We start from the raw sequence: 21,518 nt of genomic DNA, 5'->3' as shown, positions 1-21,518 counted from the left end.
TCTTAGAAGTAATACTTGTAAAGAGCCATTTCGGTTTTTCCTTCTACGTTCCATTTCTTGGGCTCTGTGCATTACTCTATGTAAATAACCCCCTCCTTCCGCATCTTACATTTTATGGCATACTGTTAGCACCACAACACATTTATATGAAGCTGCACAGCCATAATAGTGAAAAAAATGGACTCCTTATTTTAAATATCCTGAGAATATTTATCTGCTTTAACATGACTTTGCTGCATTAAAGGTGGGTTGTCTGTTACATACACTAAGATGTGTCCTCCTATATCCAGCCTCATTATGTTATGCAGCTCGAGATGCCTGGCGTGAGTGAGCCGCCAGATCCTGTGCTAACATCGGGAGTCTTTTCTTTGCCGAAAATGTCTTAATTGCATCGCATTGCAACTAGGACACACAAGGAGACCGTGCTAATTAATGTGATATGACACTTGTATATTGTGTGACGGAGTCTGTATACGGAGCAGAACAGAACTTGTATTGGAAAAAAAGATGTGTCTGCTAGGGGTGTAGTGGGGTATGCCGGTGGCCGGGCTCCCAGCGGCCAGCATACTTGCGCCGGCATACCGACAGCTGGGCGAGCGCAAATGAGCCCCTTGCAGGCTCGCTGCACTCGCCACGCTGCAGGCATGGTCACGCGCTACGCTATCTATTCTCCCTCTAGTGGGGTCGTGGACCCCCAAGAGGGAGAAAAAGTGTCGGTATGCCGGCTGTCGGGATTCCGGCGCCAGTATACTGTGCGCTGGGATCCCAACAGTCGCAAACTGAAGACCACCCATCTGCTAGCAATTCATATACAGATTCAGAAACCGAATCACACACAGGTATACAGGTGTCATATATCAAATGAATTGGCACAATCTCCAGTTGCACCCTTATCACATTGTGCTGTGACTAAGAAGCATTTTTGGCAAAAAAGATGCTTGGCTCTAGAAGATTGTCATGTTACCTGGTGTGCCAAGGGGGGGTGGGGGGGGGTGGTCTGACTGCAACAAAGATGAATGAGGACACATCTGTAGTATGCAATATGTCTGCGTAACTTGTCTGTTGGTTAGACATCACTAGAGTGCATCTAATTTACTAGCAAAGAAAGATTCTATGTTACAGTGTGGAGGGAATAATATATTTTCACCTCCATCCACACCACAGCATCTTCTATATGATATCAGCAGGATTGATAACAGCAGATGAGCGCACACTATCCTACTCCCACTGGACAGTTATTTTAGCTGCACTATAATAAGTCAGTTGTGATTGGTTGCAACCCCTGTATCATAATTAATGTAGTAGATGTTATGGTGTGTATACGCACAACGGAATAACATAGGAGCAGAGTATAAATGAACACATGTAGGGAACAAGCACATGTTGCAGATTTTTAATTATTACGCTGCACAACTTTATAAGCCTATTTGACTTCTTTATTAATTGGCACTTCTATGTAATTCTTACTGTATACAATGCACCATATTAACAATGAACGTTTTTGTAACTGCAATCTGAGTAGAATTAATTGAACAAATTGTAAATAACTTGATAAGTTAAAACTCCAATTTGCTATCTGTATTCCTGAGGCTTCCTCTCCTTAACCATTACTATTTTTTTACTTCATTGCTATTTTGCTGTCAAGCTTTGTGTTGACTAAACTGAATGCTACAGAGTAGAATCAGTTAAAACAAATGTAAGAATGATTCATACTGTACCACATCAGTTGCCCAATCCACGTAAAAACCGCAAACCCACACGGATGTATCTTTTTAAAAAAAAAAAAAATTTTAATGTAAACTTTGCAGTCGTGTTAACTTGAAGATGAAGCCATTTTTCCAGCTGGTGCTTCCTACAAAGCTCAGTGTTCTCTTGACAAAATGTAGAGGAATATGGATGAATACATAGAAGAGCTGCTTACTGCAGTGCTTCATGTGATTTACTATGGCAACCTTAAACTATAAATCATTAATAGCAGTTTAAATCCAAACACGAAAGAAAAATCAAACATTCTGCCTTACAGATAACTACGATTTTATATTAAAGCACATCACCTACTTACAGGGGATTGCCGCTTTAAGCTTTAAAAAAAATGATAGTAAATCTTTTATGTATTACTTTTCAAGAAAAACGGGGTCTTGTTCATCCCTAGCTATAAAGGTTCCTCAATTTACTTCAATAATTGCACATATGCAGAAAAAAGTACACCTATACACGGTCAAGTCCCATTATTATGACCACCAGCTAATAGCCAGAGTAACCGCCGTGTGCAGCACGGACAGCAGTTAGATGAGCTGAATGGTCATTTTAGAGACATGCGTCTGGTAGCCCCCCAAGTTCATTTTGATGGTGAGCTGCTCCACTGTAGCATGTCTGTCGGCCCTCACGCTTCTTCGTCACCGACGTTCACCTCTCGCATCAGTGGGCAAAGAATAAAAAACACCACTTTAGTTGCTGTTTGTAGCAAAAACACCTTTCAGATAATTCATTTGGCATACAAAGATATGGAACAGTTTTGGGACATAACAATCAAGTCAAATCAATATTTCTAGAGAAAATAGAAACTACAACATTTTTACAATACCCTTATGGCTTAACCATTTGCATGGCATGCTCGCATCAGATGCGACCACACCAGGCTGGGCTTTCCCTGACATGGTCGCATCCAGTGCAACCTCTCAGAAGGTTCACTGTGCGGCTGCAGGAATAGAAGCTTCCTGCTATTACTGCTGTCCCTCTGCTTCCTGGTTCCCTCACCCCCCAGTGCCTGCCGTGCTGCCGATCACTCCTCATCGGTCAGCCCTGCGGCTGCAGACACTAGCAGCTGCTGGGGAAATGTTAAAAAAAGCAACCATCACCTTTCCTGAGGAGCTTTGGAGTCTGCAGAGAGGATCTGGTGCTGGGAAACTGAAGTCGCAATGGTCGCCATATTCCAACCATTGAAGTTTGTACCAATGTTTAGGGAGTTTTTAAAAAAAATATTTTTTTTTCCCCACGGAGCATTTGATTGGCCATGCTTTTAATTAATGTTCTTAACCTAATCCAATCCTAAAAAAAAAAACACTACCATTTCTGAACGGTTTTTGGAAAAAATATTAGTCAGTTAAGTACTGTAGTTAAGCCAATATACATTTAATTTTCTGGCTGTCGGGATCCCGGCGGTCAGGATACCGACGCCGGAATCCCACCAGCCTGAATAATGACACTACAGGACTATTCCCACTCGTGGGTGTCCAGGACACCCATAGAGTGGGAAACGATCCTGTGGCAAGCGCTCATCCCGCTGTCGGCATACTGGCGGGCGGGATGCCACTATCTGTATATTGACATCCGTCATTCTGCCAGATGGTAAACCACACTGAATCCGTTAACCCCTTTGGCATAAATAACAATATAATCAGTTATTATAAGCACAAAAATAAAGAAAACCTACTTTTTTTTTCAGTTTATGGTTTTTAATCAGATGATTTTTTGCAATGTTTCAGAATTTTCTTTTTAAAATGATCTTGGTTGGCAAGTTTGCACAATAGTAGTTTTAGGGGGTCATTCCGAGTTGATCGTAGCTGTGCAAAATTTTGCACAGCTACCATCAGCTTTCCTAACATGCGGGGGGACGCCCAGCACAGGGCTAGTCCACCACGCATGTCAGTCCGGCCCCCCCTCGCAGGAGTGCAAAGGCATCGCACAGCGGTGATGCCTTTGCACTTCAGGAGTAACTCCCGGCCAGCGCAGCTTTAGCGTGCTGGCCGGGAGCAACTCCTCGCTCCCTTGCCCGCTGTACTGCTACGGCCTTCGGCCGTCCGGCATGCGCAGGCGCATTGCGCCGCATGCGCAGCAGGGACCCGTTCGCACTGCTGCATTAAAACGCAGCGAGTGAACAAGTCGGAATGACCCCCTTAGTCTGATAGTACAGGTAAAGTATTATATACTTGTACAGCAGTCCTTTTTTGGAAGCTTTTACTGTTGCACAATGTCAGTTCATTATTGCAAGTCTGAGAAAGCATGCCCTGTTACTGAACCTAGGGGTTTCCAGCAATTCTACTTTCCACTAACATAGAGTCTGTAAACATATGTTGAACAATGACAAGTTTTCAGTGACCTCGGGGTAGACATGAATGTGCATGGATCTGCACTCTTTCAGCCCACCAAATCGGCTGTGAACAAGGATTCAATCAGCTGTAAATGTCATTTTTTTTGCCTGGCTGGCTCCCCCTTTTGTCATTATCTTTTTGTTTTAGGTAAGTAGAAAATAACCAGAAGCCTTTTTTTTTTTTTTATAGCTTGCAGTAATTACTTTGATTCAGTGCTTCAATAAGGAAGTTAATTAGCACATACAGTGTAGATGTCACTGAAATACATGATGATTCTAAAATATGTTCAGCTCATCATACTTAAAGTAAAAAAGGTTACAAATAAGAATGACTGACTGATGTTGGTCCTGCCTACACTAGCGGTATTAATAGCCTCCATTGCTTTTTGTGACTAATGAACTATTGGTGCCATAAAGTGTCAGCATGCTAACGAGGTTAGCCAGCAGAGCATGAAAGAGGGAGCCAGTGAGCATATATTTCTGACCATAGGAGGAGAAATACACACAGGTGGGAGATTCCATGATGGTGATAGTAGTAAATTGCCCCAGACATTCAGTAGCAGATAGCCATTCTTGTATGATACAACTCCTTTATATCTCTTTAGCAGTGTTCCATTGCCTTCTGATCACTATGACTGAACAGAATGGTGAACAATGCGTCAGTTCGCATCTGCCACACTGAGAAGACTTGTTCCATACGCACACTCTGTTAGGTAGCCATGCAGTGTAAAAGGAAAGGAGAGTGCATTGTGATTGTGGGCCTGATTCTGAGTTAGAGGCAGACATATATACGTATTATACTAATGTTACAATTTGCAGTGTCTTGAGGGGATCCGGTCTGAAGATCGACAGTGTCTAGGTCGACAATGTTTAGGTCGACCACTATAGGTCGACAGTCACCAGGTCGACATGGATGGAAGGTCGACAGGGTTTCTAGGTCGACATGTGCTAGGTCGACAGGTCTAAAGGTCGACATGAGTTTTTCACATTTTTTTCTTTTTTTGAATTTTTTCATACTTAACGATCCACGTGGACTATGATTGGAACGGTAAAGTGTGCCGAGCGAAGCGGTAGCGGAGCGAAGGCACCATGCCCGAAGCATGGCGAGCTTTAGACCTGTCGACCTAGCACATGTCGACCTAGAAACCCTGTCGACCTTCCATCCATGTCGACCTAGTGACTGTCGACCTAAACATTGTCGACCTAGACACTGTCGATTTGATGAACCACACCCGTCTTGAGATGGTAAATTCCCATCTCAAAGCGCCTTTTTTCAACGCAAAATGTCAGGTGTAGTTTCTCAGTATGGCCTCCTGTGTGAATGATTGGTCAAACGGTTTTAGATCAAAATGTCGACACCAAAAGGCCAACGGGTCGATACGGAAATGGTCAACACATGAAAAGGTTGACATGAGTTTTTGATGGGATATTTTGGTGTCACAATTTACCTTTCAGTACATGGCCTGCCTTGCTCGCCATGCTTCGCTCGGCACAGCTTACCGTTCTCAATTATAGTCCATGTGGATGGTAAAGTTTGAAAAAGTCCTACAAATTAAAAATAATTAAAAAATATTCATGTCGACCATATGCATGTTGACCTATTGCTTGTTGATCTTTTAACTGCCAAACTATCACCCGGTACCGGTCAAACACACTAGTATGTGATATCAGAGCACTAGAGTACAGACTTATTCCTTCATGTGGTGTGTGTGTGTTTTGCTGTAATGTTTGAGGGTTTTTTTGTTTTTATAAAATGTAGGCTTAGTAGATTGTATATTTATCATACTATAATGTACATTGCTTGGCATTCTCACAGCAAAGCCCATTTCTGTAGTTTTACACATATCTTAGCTCTACTTTTCATTTTTGTATACTGCGTAAAAATCAGAATCCTACTGCATCCAACTTACAGTATATTTTTATTATTTCATATATCTGTCTCTTTAAGGAATGATGTAGGGTCAATGACATGATAACATTTGGAAACAAAACAACACAACATAGTCCAGCGCTGATATAAACAAATATAAACCTTCAATGTGAACATATAAAAAGACACAATACAGGATAAAATTGACACATCTAAAACAATGTGTACTATGAACAAATTTCTCCTTTTATAAATCAATATAAAACTCAATTGTATGCATACGCAACAAAAGCTCTTTGATAAACATATACTGTATATCACACACTTAGTGGGTAAAATAAATATGTGGGAGTGCCAATTAAAGTTCAGTATAGCAATAGATGTGAATGTTGCACACTCATCCAATTAATGAAACAGTCTGTGGAACTACAGGTCCTATAATGGAATAGATACTTGCATGAGCTCAATGCAGTGTTACACAGGATCCGTTATATGTGCTGCAGTCCGGCTGTTGTAGCAAATCGCCTCAGCAAGGTACAGTACTTTCCATTAGCACTGCGGCACCGTTCCCCACTACAAAACTGTTGTGTATACTGCCACTGCTGCTGAACGCAAATGTGCTCCGGGCTCCGCTTTGTCCTCAGACACTGTCTGCGGCATCACTTCTCTGCTACTGCTGCAACTGCAGCATCGCTAATCAGAGTGAGAGATGTGATGTTGAGACAGTAAAGTCACCCGGCAAATGGCGTCCAATATGGCGCACACCAGCTTGGGATAGCGGCTGATTCGTTTCTGCATCTCAACAAGAAGCCATTTTCAAAGACTATGATTTGATGGAAACGTGGTAAATCTATTATAATATTGGATATGGCATGATGTTTTAAGTGCAATATGTGTATTTTTGGGGTGAATTTTTTTTCTATTTTTTGGAAGGATGGGTAAGGAATTCAGTAAAGAAACTTTTCTTATACAATAAGTGTCAGAGGCGGAACTACCGGCAGGGCAAGCAGTGCGTTGCACTGGGGCCCGCCTCTGTCCAGGGGCCCAAGCATGTAATGAGTCAAACTGACTCATTACATGCCGCTGTGCGCTGCGGGCAACCGCTGCCCGCAGCGCACAGCCGCCCACAGAGGAGAAGAGCAGCGGCACGGACGGGGGAAGGAGGAGGAGGGAGGTGAAGGAGGGAGCCGCAGCAGCGCTTTGTTACTGGTGGAGGCGCTGCTGCTGCTGCTGCCCCTCTGCTTCACTATAGGCTGTCCTCCGAGAACAGCCTATAGTGAAGCAGGGGGGCAGCAGCGCCTCCACCAGTAACACAGCGCTGCTGCGGCTCCCTCCTCCACCTCGTCTACTGCCTGGGAATCGTCAAGCTGCACGAGGAGCCTGAGCCAGCGGAGAGGGTAAGTATGATTCTACTTTCTTTCTTTCTCTTTATTTCTTTCTTTCTTTCTGTCTCTTTCTTTCTTTCTGTCTCTTTCTTTCTTTATTTGTTGGGACTGCCTGCCGCTATGTGTAAAAATAGGGGACTGCCTACCGCAATGTGTAAAAAGGGTGGACTGCCTGCCGCTATGTGTTAAAATGGGGGACTGGCTGCCGCAATGTGTAAAAAGGGGGGACTGCCTGCCGCAATGTGTAAAAATGGGGAATCTGCCTGCCGCAATGTGTAAAAATGGGGAATCTGCCTGCCGCTATGTGTAAAAAGGGAGAATCTGCCTGCCGTAATGTGTAAAAATGGGGAATCTGCCTGCCGCAATGTGTAAAAACGGGGGACTGCCTGCCGCAACGTGTAAAAAGGGGGAATCTGCCTGCCGTAATGTGTAACAAGGGCACGCTGTCTGCCGTAATGTGTAACAAGGGCACGCTGTCTGCCGTAATGTGTAACAAGGGCACGCTGTCTGCCGCTATGTGTAAAAAGTGTACGTTGTCTGCCGTTATGTGTAAAAAGTGTACGCTGTCTGCCGTAATGTGTAAAAAGGGGACGCTGTCTGCCGTAATGTGTAAAAAGGGGGACGCTGTCTGCCGTTGTGTAAAAAGTGTACGCTATCTGCCGCTATGTTTAACAAGGGCACGCTGTCTGCCGTTATGTGTAATAAGTGTACGCTGTCTGCCGTAATGTGTAAAAAGTGCACGCTGTCTGCCGCTATGTGTAACAAGGGCACGCTGTCTGCCGTTATGTGTAAAAAGGGGACGCTGTCTGCCGTTATGTGTAAAAAGGGGACGCTGTCTGCCGTAATGTATAAAAAGGGGGACGCTGTCTGCCGTAATGTGTAAAAAGGGGACGCTGTCTGCCGTAATGTGTAAAAAGAGGAATCTGTTCGCTGTAAGGTGTAAAAGGGTCTCTACCTGGTGTAGTGGTGCTACTGTGCGGCGTAATTTGAAGAATGGAGACTACTGTGCACCGTTTTAGGAATTGGTATTATTTTGTGGCCACACCCCTTCCCCGCGAAGCCACGCCACTATGTATTTTTGCGCGCGCCTACGGCGCGCACTGCCCCTGTTTTGCATGCAGGGGTGGGCTCCGATGCCGTTTCTTGCACACAGTGCTAAAATGTCTAGTTACGGCACTGTTGCTAGGTATCCATTTCTCTGGCCCTGAGCAGGTCCCCCTCACCAGATCCTCTCAAGGGGTGAGGGGGTGGACTTGGATGGGATGGGGGGGGGGGGGCCAAAGCATTTTGTCGCACCTGGGCCCACCGCTTGCTAGTTCCGCCACTGATAAGTGTACTTGTGACACCCTTATAAAATTATATACAAAGGTTATGTCAGAGGAAGCATTTGTCTTATTTTGATTTCTATACAGGAGGTTAAGTCACAACTACTGTAACTACTTGTGTGAGCGTGATGCTTTGTTTGTTTGTGCTAGCACCTACCAATGCGGAGTGTAACACTTACAATCTGCCCCTATGCCACTGTTTTTAAAATGGGGATTTGGTAATTTGACAATGCAATGAAGTAGTAGCCAAGTTTTTTATCACCCTTGGCTGCAACATGTGGGGGTGGGGGGTGGGGGGCAATCCACCTTTTGAGAGAAGGCCCACAAAGACCTAGTTATGTTTTTCTTAAAGGTATTGATTATCAATATTTTTTGCAACAATTATTGTCCATGTTTGTTTTGTGATCCATAAATGTGAACCTTTTTTCCTTAGAGCAAGAGGAGAACTGGACAACAGTCAAAGGAAAATTCCTGGCCATTAATGCAGCTAGCATGAGCTGTGCCTGTCCACGGAGCCCAAAAGGCCTTTCACCGGCAGCTCATTTGGCAGATGGAACAGCAGATCTCATCTTAGTTCGCAAATGCTCTAGGCTGAATTTTCTACGGCACCTTATCAGGCACACAAGAAGCAATAGCGATCAGGTATTGATTTACATAGAAAATTACATTTCCTTAGTGTGTTGGGGATTGCACCATGCACCGCATGCTAGCAAAGTGAGATAACTGATGGGAGTGCAGACATGGTGGGCCAAATTGGTGAAATGTGGCTTTTGGATTATATTAGGATTGTGGCTTCTCTAGTGACATCTTTTGGGAATTGAGTTGTTTTACGCATTAAGAGCAATAACATTCTTTTTCCTTATAGTTTGACTTTCCATTTGTTGATGTTTATCGGATAAAGAGTTTTCAATTTACACCAAAGCATTTTGAAGATGATGATGCTGAAAGCACTGACTTGGTGAATATAGGTAAAAAGAACTTTGTTCAGATCTGCACAGATCACCCCTCATGTGGGTGCAGCCAGGTGAACAGTATCTGGAATTGCGACGGGGAACCCCTGGATCAGTCTGCCATTGAAATGAGGTAGATATTCAACACTAATTTAATGAATATTGTGCTGTTCTTAATATTGCTTAGTACAGGTGAATATATTTGCTAGATATTGTTTTGTCATCACTGTGTGGGCTATGGACAGGTTTGGGGAGTTGTCTTCCACCTTTTGCTATATCTTTAGACCTTCTTGCACCTGCCTAAGCACCCAATACTGACATACCCTATCCATCCCAATACACTTCTTTAAAGGGCTACAAAGTCTGAATTGCCATGCTATCAAGTTTGGCAATCAAACTGTAGCTAAATGGGTTTTATGTCTAAAAATAAAAATTATAATTCCTTTTCCACTGAACTTGGCTTAAACTGTAGTAACTTTTTCAAAGATATAAAGTCCATTTTTATTTCAGCACAGCAGTCATCAGTCTCAGAACATGTGATCAAAAATTCAAGTTCTGTCTGGTATTTACTGTCCTGAACTCTAAAACTGCATTAAACCACAAATAAAATATATATCTTTGGTGTCTGTTCTTGGGAGAATTCTGGTGCCTCATACAATGTATCTAAAGTAGACGTAAAGATTTTACACTGAATATAATCCATAGCAGAATATAAAATGAAGGAATATTAGTGTATGGTAACATTGCTGAATGTTTGGTTGTACGTTTGCGCTTTCCACTGTTGATATACAGTACTGTGCAAAAGTAATAGGCAGCTGTGGAATAAATGCTCCAAAGTAAGAATGTTTTAAAAAAATAGAAGTGTTAGTGATTTATTTCATCAATTAACAAAATGCAGAAGAGAAATCTAAATCAAATCAATATTTGGTGTGATCACCCTTTGCCTTCAAAACAGCATCACTTCTTCTAGGTACACTTGCACACCGTTTGTGAAGGAACTCAGCAGGAAGGTTGTTTCAAACATCTTGAATAGCTAACCACAGATCCTATGTGGATGTAGGAATAAATTTACTAAAGCTTCGAAAACAGAAAATTGGTGATGTTGCCCATAGCAACCAATCAAATGCTGTCTATCATTTCTGAGTTGCCTTTTTGAAAATGATAGACCGCATCTTATTAGTTGCTATGGGTAACATCACCAATTCACTGTTAGAAGCTTTAGTAAATTTACACCGTAGGCTTTTTCAAATCCTTCTGTCTCTTCATGTAATCCCAGACATACTTGATGATGATGAGATTAGGGCTCTTAGGGGCCATATCATCACTTCCAGGACTCCTTGTTCATCTTATGTTAAGACAGTTCTTAATGACATTGAATGTATCTTTGGTGTCGTTGTTCTGCTGGAGCCAATCAGATGCCTCCCTGATGGTATTGCATGATGCGCAAGTACCTGTCTGTATTTTTAGCATTAAAGCACAAAGAAATTGGCAATGTTGAGGACCGTAGAAGCAGTGGTCGGCCAAGGAAACTTAGTGCATCAGAGGAAAGACAAGTCATGCTTACTTCTCTTCAAAATCGGAAGATGTCCAGCAGTGCCGTCAGCTCAGAACTGGCAGAAACTAGTGGGACCCAGGTACACCCATCTATTGTTCAGAGAAGTCTGGTCAGAAGTGGTCTTCATGGAAGAATTGCGGCCAAAAGCCATACCTTTGACGTGGAAACAAAGCCAAGCGACTCAACTGTGCACATAAACATAAGAACTGGGGTGCAGAAAATGGCAGCAGGTGCTCTGGACTGAGGAGTCAAAATTTGAAGTATTTGGCTGAAACAGAAGGCAGTTTGTTCACTGAAGGGCTGGAGAGCGGTACAATGATGAGTGTTTGCAGGAAACAGTGAAGCATGGTGGAGGTCCCTTGCAAGTTTTGTCTGCATTTCAGCAAATGGAGTTGGAGAGTTGGGTCCTAATTCAGAGGCAATCGCTGCAACTGCAGCGTTCGCACTCCGAAGCCTTTTGTGGAGTGCGATGCTAAAGCATCTCGCTGGTGCGAATGCCTCTGCCTGATTGACAGGCAGAGGCAGTCGCGGGACGGGAGGGGGCGTGCAAACGGCGTTAGAATGCCGTTGGGGGTGGTGTAGCAGTCCGGACAATGCAGGCGTGCCCGTAGCATTGCTGGGGCGGGCCGCAGTGGCTGTGTGGCTGTGTCGCAGGGTGCGAAAGCATTGCTGCTGTGCGATGCTTTCAAACCTGTGTGGGGAGGGGTAGGGCCTGGCATGCAGGGCGGACTAGCCCTGTGTTTGGGCGTTCCCCCGTATGTCAGAGAATATGATCGTAGATATGCTAATTTTAGCACATCTACGGTCAGCTCTGAATCACCCCCTGGGTCAGGATTAATGGGTCCTCAATGTCTAGAAATACAGGCAGGTAGTTATCCATCAAGCAATACCTTCAGGGAGGCATCTGATTGGCTCCAAATTTATTCTTTAGCAGGACAATGACCCCAAACATACAGTCACTGTCATTAAGAACTATCTTCAGCGTAAAGAAGAACAAGTAGTCCTGGAAGTGATGATATGGCCCTCACAGATCCCTGATCTCAACATCATAGAGTCTGTCTGGGATTACATGAACAGACAGAAGGATTTGAGCAAGCCTACATCCACAGAAGGTCTGTAGTTAGTTCTCCTGGAACAACCTCTGCCGAGTTCCATCAAAAACTCTGTGCATTGTATTGATTTGATTTAGATTTCTCTTCTGTTCATTTACTTTGCATTTTGTTAATTGACAAAAATAAACTATTTACACTTCTATTTTTGAACGCATTCTTAAGGGCACCATACACTAGGACAATTTGACACCATTTCATACAATTCCGATATATCCGTCTGATATATTGTATGAAATTGTGTACAATCGTATGTGTTTTAGATCGTATCCAATCTGATGCGCGTCCCCGTGGCTATTGGATAGGATCCCCTAGGTCATTGGTGCTGTACTAATGATATGATATATCGGAATTGGATGGAATCGGATGAAAAAAGTGTGTTTTTTGTGCATGTAATATATCGCATGCGATGTATCACTGGGAAGATTGACTGGCATTCTCAGGACACTCCCAGCCAATGTAGCCCTCTGTCCAGCCCATCAGATATATCTCATGGTACAATTGTATGCCGTACGATATATTGCATGCGATGTATAGCGGCTTCATCAATCGCATGCGATATATCTTATGCAAAAATAGCACAAAAGTACCAAATCGTATGGAATCACTCCCGGGAAGGTCCCAGGGGAGTTCAAGGGAAATTACATCCGACTTCAGCCTCAAACATATCATTGTAGTGTATGGGGCCCTTTACTTTGCAGCATTTATACCATAGCTGCCTAAAACTTTTGCACAGTACTTTACCTAATACATTCCTGGTGATTTGGTTTTCAGATATTTTAGATGGCTCTCTGTAAAAATTAGAAATGAGCTCAAAGTTTTTAGTTCTAGAGAATTAGGGTGTGTACACACGGTGAGATTCGGGCTATTCCCGATTCTCACCATGCGACAGGGGCCGGGTCGGCACCTAGCCAGTATCGCAAGCACATAATGAGTGTGCTTGCGATACTTGCTATGTGCGATTTTGGCTAAGTCACGATTTTGACTATTTCTTCTATAGAGAGAGCCAAAATTGACTTGCCTGCACAGTCTCTTTTTTCTTTCGATGCCGACCGCGCGGGACCGCGCATCGGCATCGAATCGGGATCGCAAGGTGACTGTCACCTTGCGATCTGCACTAACTTTTCTTCCAATTCTGACTATATAGTCATAATCGGAAGAAAAAATCTCACCGTGTGTACACACCCTTAGGGTCTAGCTTTATTTAAGCTTTGAAAGAAATAAAGTGGAGAGGGATAAAGTACCAATCAATTAGATAATAATGGTCAGATTTCAAACACAGCCTGTAACATGACAATTAGGAGCTGATTGGCTGTGCTTTATCGCTCTTCACTTTATCACTCCCCAAGGCTTAGTACATCTCCCCCTTTATCTCTCCACTTTATCTCTCTTCACGCTTGATAAATCTAGCCTTTCATAAAATAGGCATGGCAGAGATGCTCAAGGCTAGTGTAAATATATGGACACCAGTTTTCACCCTATGCCGAGCAATAAATATAGTCACATATTAACAAGAGTCTATAAGCAAGATATGATTACAATTGCTATCAGCAAGAGAGCCAGTAAAGTTAAGCATTTCCATTTATAAATCGTTCTTAGTAGAATTACTTGCAATACAACAACATACCTCCCAACAAGACCCTCTCCAGGAGGGACAGAATGCTCTGCTCCTGGACTTCTCTTTTAATTCATGATTGCAGTCACCTGTGCTGAAACACCTTTCTTATCCATTATCCTGTACAACACAGGTGCCGGCAATCATAAATTAAGAGAAAAGTCCAGAAGCAGAGCATTCTGTCCCTCCTGGAGAGGGTCATGTTGGGAGGTATGCAACAAAATGTGCAGGCAAATTTTACTAGATTTACTAGATTTAACACATTGTTTTCTGTTTGTTTCCAGAGTTCACTGTCAGTTGATTAAACTATTTGCACGTGGTATTGAGGACTCACAGAAACAAGATGACGAAGCCTCTAACAGGATTTAGTGGATATGATGTGGACGTGTTTTCCGAAGACTATTATGTGTTGTTGTTTTTTCTTGTTTGTTTTGGTTTTCTTTATTTATTTTAGGTGCAAAACGCTTTTAAGAAAATATTATGGAACATGCTTTAGGAAAAAAATATCTAATGTATTTTAAGTTTAATATTGCCATAATTTATAGTGACTTATTATAAGATTCTGATATTGTGATGACGTATGTAAGGTTGCATAACCTTAATATTTGCTTCTCTAGGGCTTTGCAGTGTTTTTATAAAATATAACAAATCTAGATTTTGACAGTCTACATTTGTTTGTACAGTCAACTAGAGAAGAGAAAAAAAAACAGTCGTGATGACAACCATGAAAAGCTGTACATTGATTAAAAGTAGACTTAAATTTAGAATCATGTACTTTGATTTTAATTCACTGTGGTGCAATATGTTGCAATTGTTTCTTGGCTAGTCATTTTCTAAATGTGTTTTTTTCAATCCTATAAACCTAGATTAGGTAAACGATGAATTACCATGGTCCAGTTTGTTCTCCGCAAAAGACTGAAAACGTTAAACGTTAGCCATTGTGGCACATTTTGGCCAGTTACATAGAAAGGTCTAGCCATGGCAATTATGTCTTGAACTTTCACACTACTTGTGTGATCTACAGTAGGCTAAAGATGCCAGTTCCATAGGGTTTTCTGACAAACCAATGTATACATATATGTTAGAAGCATGGAATTTTGTGTACTTTGTTTTTTAGGGACTAAATTGAGTGCTCTGTAATTCGTCAAACTCACCAGCAAACTGTTTTCTTGACCTTCTTGGAGCTTACCTTATTATAGTACTCTAGTGTGAAATAGTTGTATTTTTATGTTGGTGTGTTGGAGGTCAGCAAAATCTCCCCAAAATACTCAATTTCATTCTGAGATTGGCACCTGTTTTGCTAGTTTCAGTGGGGGAATTGTCCCCAATTGTTTTCAGTCGTATACCAATCACACTATACAGAAAAATATTGCAGAAAACTACATAGATGCCGCTCAGGTTGCAGACTAATTAAAATGTAAAGCTGTAATATTGGTTTAGAGATGTGTCCACGTACATCTAGCTTTCCTGCATGTTAAATAGTCCTTGTAGTCACGCCATGCCGTGGTGTGAATCTGTAGTGCTGAGCTTCTTTACGTGCAACTTTTTCCATAAAAATGTGTATTTGCATTGCTATGCGAATAGGACGCACAAGCAGCTTATGCTGATTAAGTGATATGCAGCATGTGTATACTCTGTGTGCGACCGTAGCTGTATCTGCATCCGAAATGGTACATTGCAGTGTTTTCCTCAAACGCTGTAACATAGCATTTTGTATGCAGATACAGATGCACACAGAATATCAGCATGATGCATATCGTTTTAATCAACAGTCTTCTTGTGCATCCTATTCGCATAGCGATGCAAATAGGACGCATTTTCGACAGAAAAGACGCTAGATGTATGAGGACGCATCTGTATGTGTGAACTCTGTTTTTTGTTTTTTTTTTTCCTTATTACTACTTTTGTTTGTTTTTTACTTCATACATTGTGAGGGTTTAAATGTATCTTCCCTTAATTCTGAATATATTGTAGTTAATACACAAGTACATTTATAATTCAATGTACTGTTAGTAAAGCGTTATATTTATATTTACCCCTCCCTGAGTTAAACATATATTCTTTCTGTAATAATATTTGTTTAAAGTCCCCAGTTTGATAATCTGCACCAGCACATTGTACAACTGGAAAGCACAGAGTGGCACTCCACATGCATGCTGTACAGCAGAATGAAATGCTGGTTGATGTCTGAGCTCTATTCATAGACTATGCATTCCATGGCATGCAAATCTCAAATACACTGCAAAGAAGCCATGCAGCAGAGTGGTGATACAAAAGTGTTTCATCTCTGTTCCAGATGTTATCCGCTAGCTAGGTGTCAGAGCGATTTACAATTCTGCATGGCACAGGTGTGAATACAAGTAAGAATGTACTGCCAGCAGTGACCTATGGGAAATGTTTGCTTTTTACAATTACCCAAACTTTACAGATATAAAATAAAATTGCAGTGTAAGAACTCTGCATAGTGCTATGCAGAAATATTTTCCTTTTACAAATTATTTTTTCCTATTCTCTTATGTCCTTATAGTTTCTCATCTTAAGTTAATTATCAAAATTAATAGTTCAACAATCAGTGAATTGTTTGGAACAGTTTGCTGCTTTGGTGTTCTGTCCAGGTCCCCAGAAAGCACATAGGTAAGCACTGGCGGACTACGCTTGCTTCCTATTAGCCACAACAGCAGCTGCAAAGGATTGCAATAAATATGATAGCTCTATTCAATAAATCCTTATAAATCTCTCTGTGGAAGTTTACTGTGCAGGGTTAGATTTCCCCAGATCAGTTTTACTTGGTCTAGTCCTATAAAACCCTTTCACAGAGCCCTAAAAGATGATGCATTTGGCATGAACACACTTCTCTTGAGTTGTTTTCATTTGTAACCCTTTATCTTTTCCACTATACAGGTTAGTAAATATTGGTATTGGTGGCATTCTGCCCTGCCTTGTAGAACTAATCTCCTTCATGCAATTATTGGTTCAGTAAATTAGCACAAACTATTTTAAACACTGTTGATCATAGATTTTATTTTTAATTTACTTCTGCTTTGTCATAGAGAATAGAATTGTTTAAAATAGGTTGTTGCCTAGTAAAATTTACTTACAAAAGATCTGCATATTAAGAAGTAGATTTTTTTTGTTTTGTTAGTGGGTATCGCTGATGAATAATTAAGTCTTTAGCGCAATAAAGTAGTACTGCTATACTTTCACCTCCACTGTTGTCTTAATTCCATGTATTGTGGATAATGGACAATAAATGTTACCAGGTTATTGTTCTACATAATATACATCTAGAGAAGACTGTCTTTCCTATTGATCTGTTACTAATTTGGCATCTCCAAATCTGATACACAAGCTGTAATATAAGAAAAGTCTTTGATTACACATTTGTATGTGTGTTTAATTTATTTTTTTTGCCCCTTTTTATTTCATTTTTCCATGCAACTCTGCAATGCAAACAAGTAAACATTCCTGCTATTTTTAAATCATGAAATAAATATTTTAGTATGCAAAAAACATCTGTCTTTTAGTCTTTCATTCCAAAAATACAATGGTTTGGATAGATTTTAAAGTATACATGAAAGTTGTTTTGCATCATTTATTTGAAAATCTGAAAATGACCATGGTTCAGCTCATGGGCAAATAATTCTATTCGCTTCTAATATGGCTGAGGTCTGGTAAGGATATGGCTGCTCTTAGGCTGGGGCCACAAATAGCGGCCAAGCCCGCTTGGCCGCAAGAAGACTAAACATGGGAGCCTATGCAGAACAGGATCCGTGTGCACACAAACCCCCTTCCCCCCTCCCGGCCAAGCAGGTCCCGTTCTGTGGGATTCGCTATGTGACCCCAGCCTTACAGGCACACAGAGGGGATCTGCAGTCTTTTCCCTACTGCACTTACCGAAATGGTTGATAGTTTTGAAATAGCATCTTTTGGCATGCGAGAGCCTCATGCAGTGCAGTAACCAGGTGATTGATTATGCAATATCATATCATGTGACCAACTGTTTAAACAAGTCTCTTCCTGCGGCGTTAGCATAATTTAGCAGTGGCGGCTGTGACAACTATCACACTGCATACACCTGTGAACCAGGCTCTTTTTCCCTACCACATGTACACACACACACACAAACGATAGGGTTTATTTATTTTTTTCAGAATCTGATTAAACTACTGTACCAGTATGCTTTTGGGATGTGTGGTGATACTCATACAGACATGGGGAGAATGTACAAATGCCACACAGTTAGGGCCTTGGTGGGATTCTGACCTGCAACCTCAGTTCTGTGAGGCAGTAATGCCAACCATCTGTGTTGCTCAAGTTTGTCCCTCTGACATTACAGGATGTAAAGGTACATATGTGGCATACATGGTAATGATTTTCTAAGTCTTGCAGACTCTATACATTGCATATGACATTTATTTGTAATCCATTATGTTTCATTCAGTCCTCTGTTTTGCTAGCACTCATATGCAAGTACTAACTTTTATTTCCTGCACATGTATTATTTGCATTGATTTTAGCTACTGTATCTGATTCTCAGCAGAATGTCTGCAATTTATCCTCACAGGAATGGCAGTTGTAGTACTAGTATGCTTAAGTTCTGATGGGGCTTCTGTGTAATTGAGCAGTCTCTAGAAGTGTGCTTGTGCATTAAGCTTCTATGTACCATATTGTCACATTTACAACGTACATTGTTACATTTATAGAACACTGTTATGTTACCCCCTCTGTGGCCAGTGCTCTTACTCACAAAGTGCTTCTGCCTGCAACAAAATGATTCCACATAGAACACATTTCTCTAACGTCCTAAGTGGATGCTGGGGACTCCGTAAGGACCATGGGGAATAGCGGCTCCGCAGGAGACTGGGCACAAAAGTAAAAGCTTTAGGACTACCTGGTGTGCACTGGCTCCTCCCCCTATGACCCTCCTCCAAGCCTCAGTTAGATTTTTGTGCCCGAACGAGAAGGGTGCACACTAGGTGGCTCTCCTGAGCTGCTTAGTGAAAAGTTTAGTTTTAGGTTTTTTATTTTCAGTGAGACCTGCTGGCAACAGGCTCACTGCATCGAGGGACTAAGGGGAGAAGAAGCGAACTCACCTGCGTGCAGAGTGGATTGGGCTTCTTAGGCTACTGGACATTAGCTCCAGAGGGACGATCACAGGCCCAGCCATGGATGGGTCCCAGAGCCGTGCCGCCGGCCCCCTTACAGAGCCAGAAGACAGAAGAGGTCCGGAAAATCGGCGGCAGAAGACGTCCTGTCTTCAACAAGGTAGCGCACAGCACTGCAGCTGTGCGCCATTGCTCTCAGCACACTTCACACTCCGGTCACTGAGGGTGCAGGGCGCTGGGGGGGGGCGCCCTGAGACGCAATAAAACACCTTGGATGGCAAAAAAATGCATCACATATAGCTCCTGGGCTATATGGATGAATTTAACCCCTGCCAAAATACATAGAAAAACGGGAGATAGGCTCCGCCCCCTTATCGGCGGCCTTATCTCCTCAGCACACTGGCGCCATTTTCCCTCACAGCTCCGTTGGAGGGAAGCTCCCTGGCTCTCCCCTGCAGTCACTACACTACAGAAAGGGTTAAAAAAGAGAGGGGGGGCACTAATTACGCGCAGTATTAAAGATACAGCAGCTATAAGGGGAAAAACACTTATATAAGGTTATCCCTGTATATATATAGCGCTCTGGTGTGTGCTGGCAAACTCTCCCTCTGTCTCCCCAAAGGGCTAGTGGGGTCCTGTCCTCTATCAGAGCATTCCCTGTGTGTGTGCTGTATGTCGGTACGTTTGTGTCGACATGTATGAGGAGAAAAATGATGTGGAGACGGAGCAGATTGCCTGTAATAGTGATGTCACCCCCTAGGGGGTCGACACCTGAGTGGATGAACTGTTGGAAGGAATTACGTAACAGTGTCAGCTCTGTATAAAAGACAGTGGTTGACATGAGACAGCCGGCTACTCAGCTTGTGCCTGTCCAGACGTCTCATAGGCCGTCAGGGGCTCTAAAGCGCCCGTTACCTCAGATGGCAGATATACACGCCGACACGGATACTGACTCCAGTGTCGACGGTGAAGAGACAAATGTGACTTCCAGTAGGGCCACACGTTACATGATTGAGGCAATGAAAAATGTTTTACACATTTCTGATAATACGAGTACCACCAAAAAGGGGTATTATGTTCGGTGAGGAAAAACTACCTGTAGTTTTCCTGAATCTGAGAAATTAAATGAGGTGTGTGATGATGCGTGGTTTTCCCCCGATAACAACTGATAATTTCTAAAATGTTATTGGCATTATATCCTTCCCGCCAGAGGTTAGGGTGCGTTGGGAAACACCCCCTAGGGTGGATAAAGCGCTCACACGCTTGTAAAAACAAGGGCTCTACCCTCTCCTGAGATGGCCGCCCTTAAGGATCCTGCTGATAGAAAGCAGGAGGGCATCCTAAAAGGTATTTACACACATACTGGTGTTATACTGCGACCAGCAATCGCCTCAGCCTGGATGTGCAGTGCTGGGTTGGCGTGGTCGGATTCCCTGACTGAAAATATTGATACCCTAGATAGGGACAGTATATTATTGCCTATAGAGCATTTAAAAGATGCATTTCTATATATGCGTGATGCACAGCGGAATATTTGCCGACTGGCATCAAGTCTAAGTGCGTTGTCCATTTCTACCAGTAGAGGGTTATGGACACGACAGTGGTCAGGTGATGCGGATTCCAAACGGCATTTGGAAGTATTGCCTTATTAAGGGGAGGAGTTATTTGGGGTCGGTCTTTCAGACCTGGTGGCCACGGCAACAGCTGGGAAATCCACGTTTGTACCCCAGGTCGCCTCTCAACATGAGAAGACGCCGTATTATCAGGCGCAGTCTTTTCGTGGGCAAGCGGGCAAAAGGTTCCTCATTTCTGCCCCGTGACAGAGGGAGAGGAAAAAGGCTGCAGAAATCAGCCAGTTCCCAGGAACAGAAACCCTCTCCCGCCTCTGCCAAGCCCTCAGTATGACGCTGGGGCTTTACAAGCAGAATCAGGCACGGTGGGGGCCCGTCTCAATGAATTTCAGCGCGCAGTGGGCTCACTCGCAAGTAGACCCCTGGATCCTTCAGGTGATATCTCAGGGGTACAAATTGGAATTCGAGACGTCTCCCCCTCGCCGTTTCCTAAAGTCGGCTTTACCGATGTCTCCTTCTGACAGGGAGACAGTTTTGGAAGCCATTCACAAGCTGTATTCCCAGCAGGTGATAATCAAGGTACCCCTCCTGCAACAGGGAACGGGGTATTATTCCACACTGTTGTAGTACCGAAGCCGGACGGCTCGGTGAGACCGATTCTAAATCTAAAATCTTTGAACACTTACATACAGAGGTTCAAATTCAAGATTGAGTCACTCAGAGCAGTGATTGCGAACCTGGAAGAAGAGGACTACATGATGTCTCGGGACATCAAGGATGCTTACCTTCATGTCCAAATTTACCCTTCTCACCAAGGGTACCTCAGGTTTATGGTACAGAACTGTCACTATCAGTTTCAGATGCTGCCGTATGGATGGTCCACGGCACCCCGGGTCTTTACCAAGGTAATGGCCGAAATGATGATACTCCTTCGAAGGAAGGG

At 42.8% G+C, this 21,518-nt stretch overlaps 1 protein-coding gene across 2 annotated transcripts in view; it reads left to right on the top strand.

Annotated features, from left to right (window-relative positions):
- The window catches only part of CERK (ceramide kinase), a 159,935-nt gene extending 142,526 nt beyond the window's left edge, over positions 1 to 17,409 (top strand). For both annotated transcript variants that reach the window (XM_063927116.1, XM_063927117.1), the window contains 3 exons: positions 9,104 to 9,312; positions 9,536 to 9,753; positions 14,184 to 17,409. In XM_063927116.1, the coding sequence (XP_063783186.1) occupies positions 9,104 to 9,312; positions 9,536 to 9,753; positions 14,184 to 14,268 (512 nt within the window). In that variant the 3' untranslated portion in view covers positions 14,269 to 17,409. The remainder of the gene's footprint in view (positions 1 to 9,103; positions 9,313 to 9,535; positions 9,754 to 14,183) is intronic.
- Positions 17,410 to 21,518: the final 4,109 nt, after the last annotated feature.

The sequence above is a fragment of the Pseudophryne corroboree genome, chromosome 6 (assembly GCF_028390025.1).
Source record: "Pseudophryne corroboree isolate aPseCor3 chromosome 6, aPseCor3.hap2, whole genome shotgun sequence".
Lineage (NCBI taxonomy): Eukaryota > Metazoa > Chordata > Amphibia > Anura > Myobatrachidae > Pseudophryne > Pseudophryne corroboree.
Note: the sequence above shows the minus strand (reverse complement) of the source record. Positions and strands in the feature narration are given on the sequence as shown.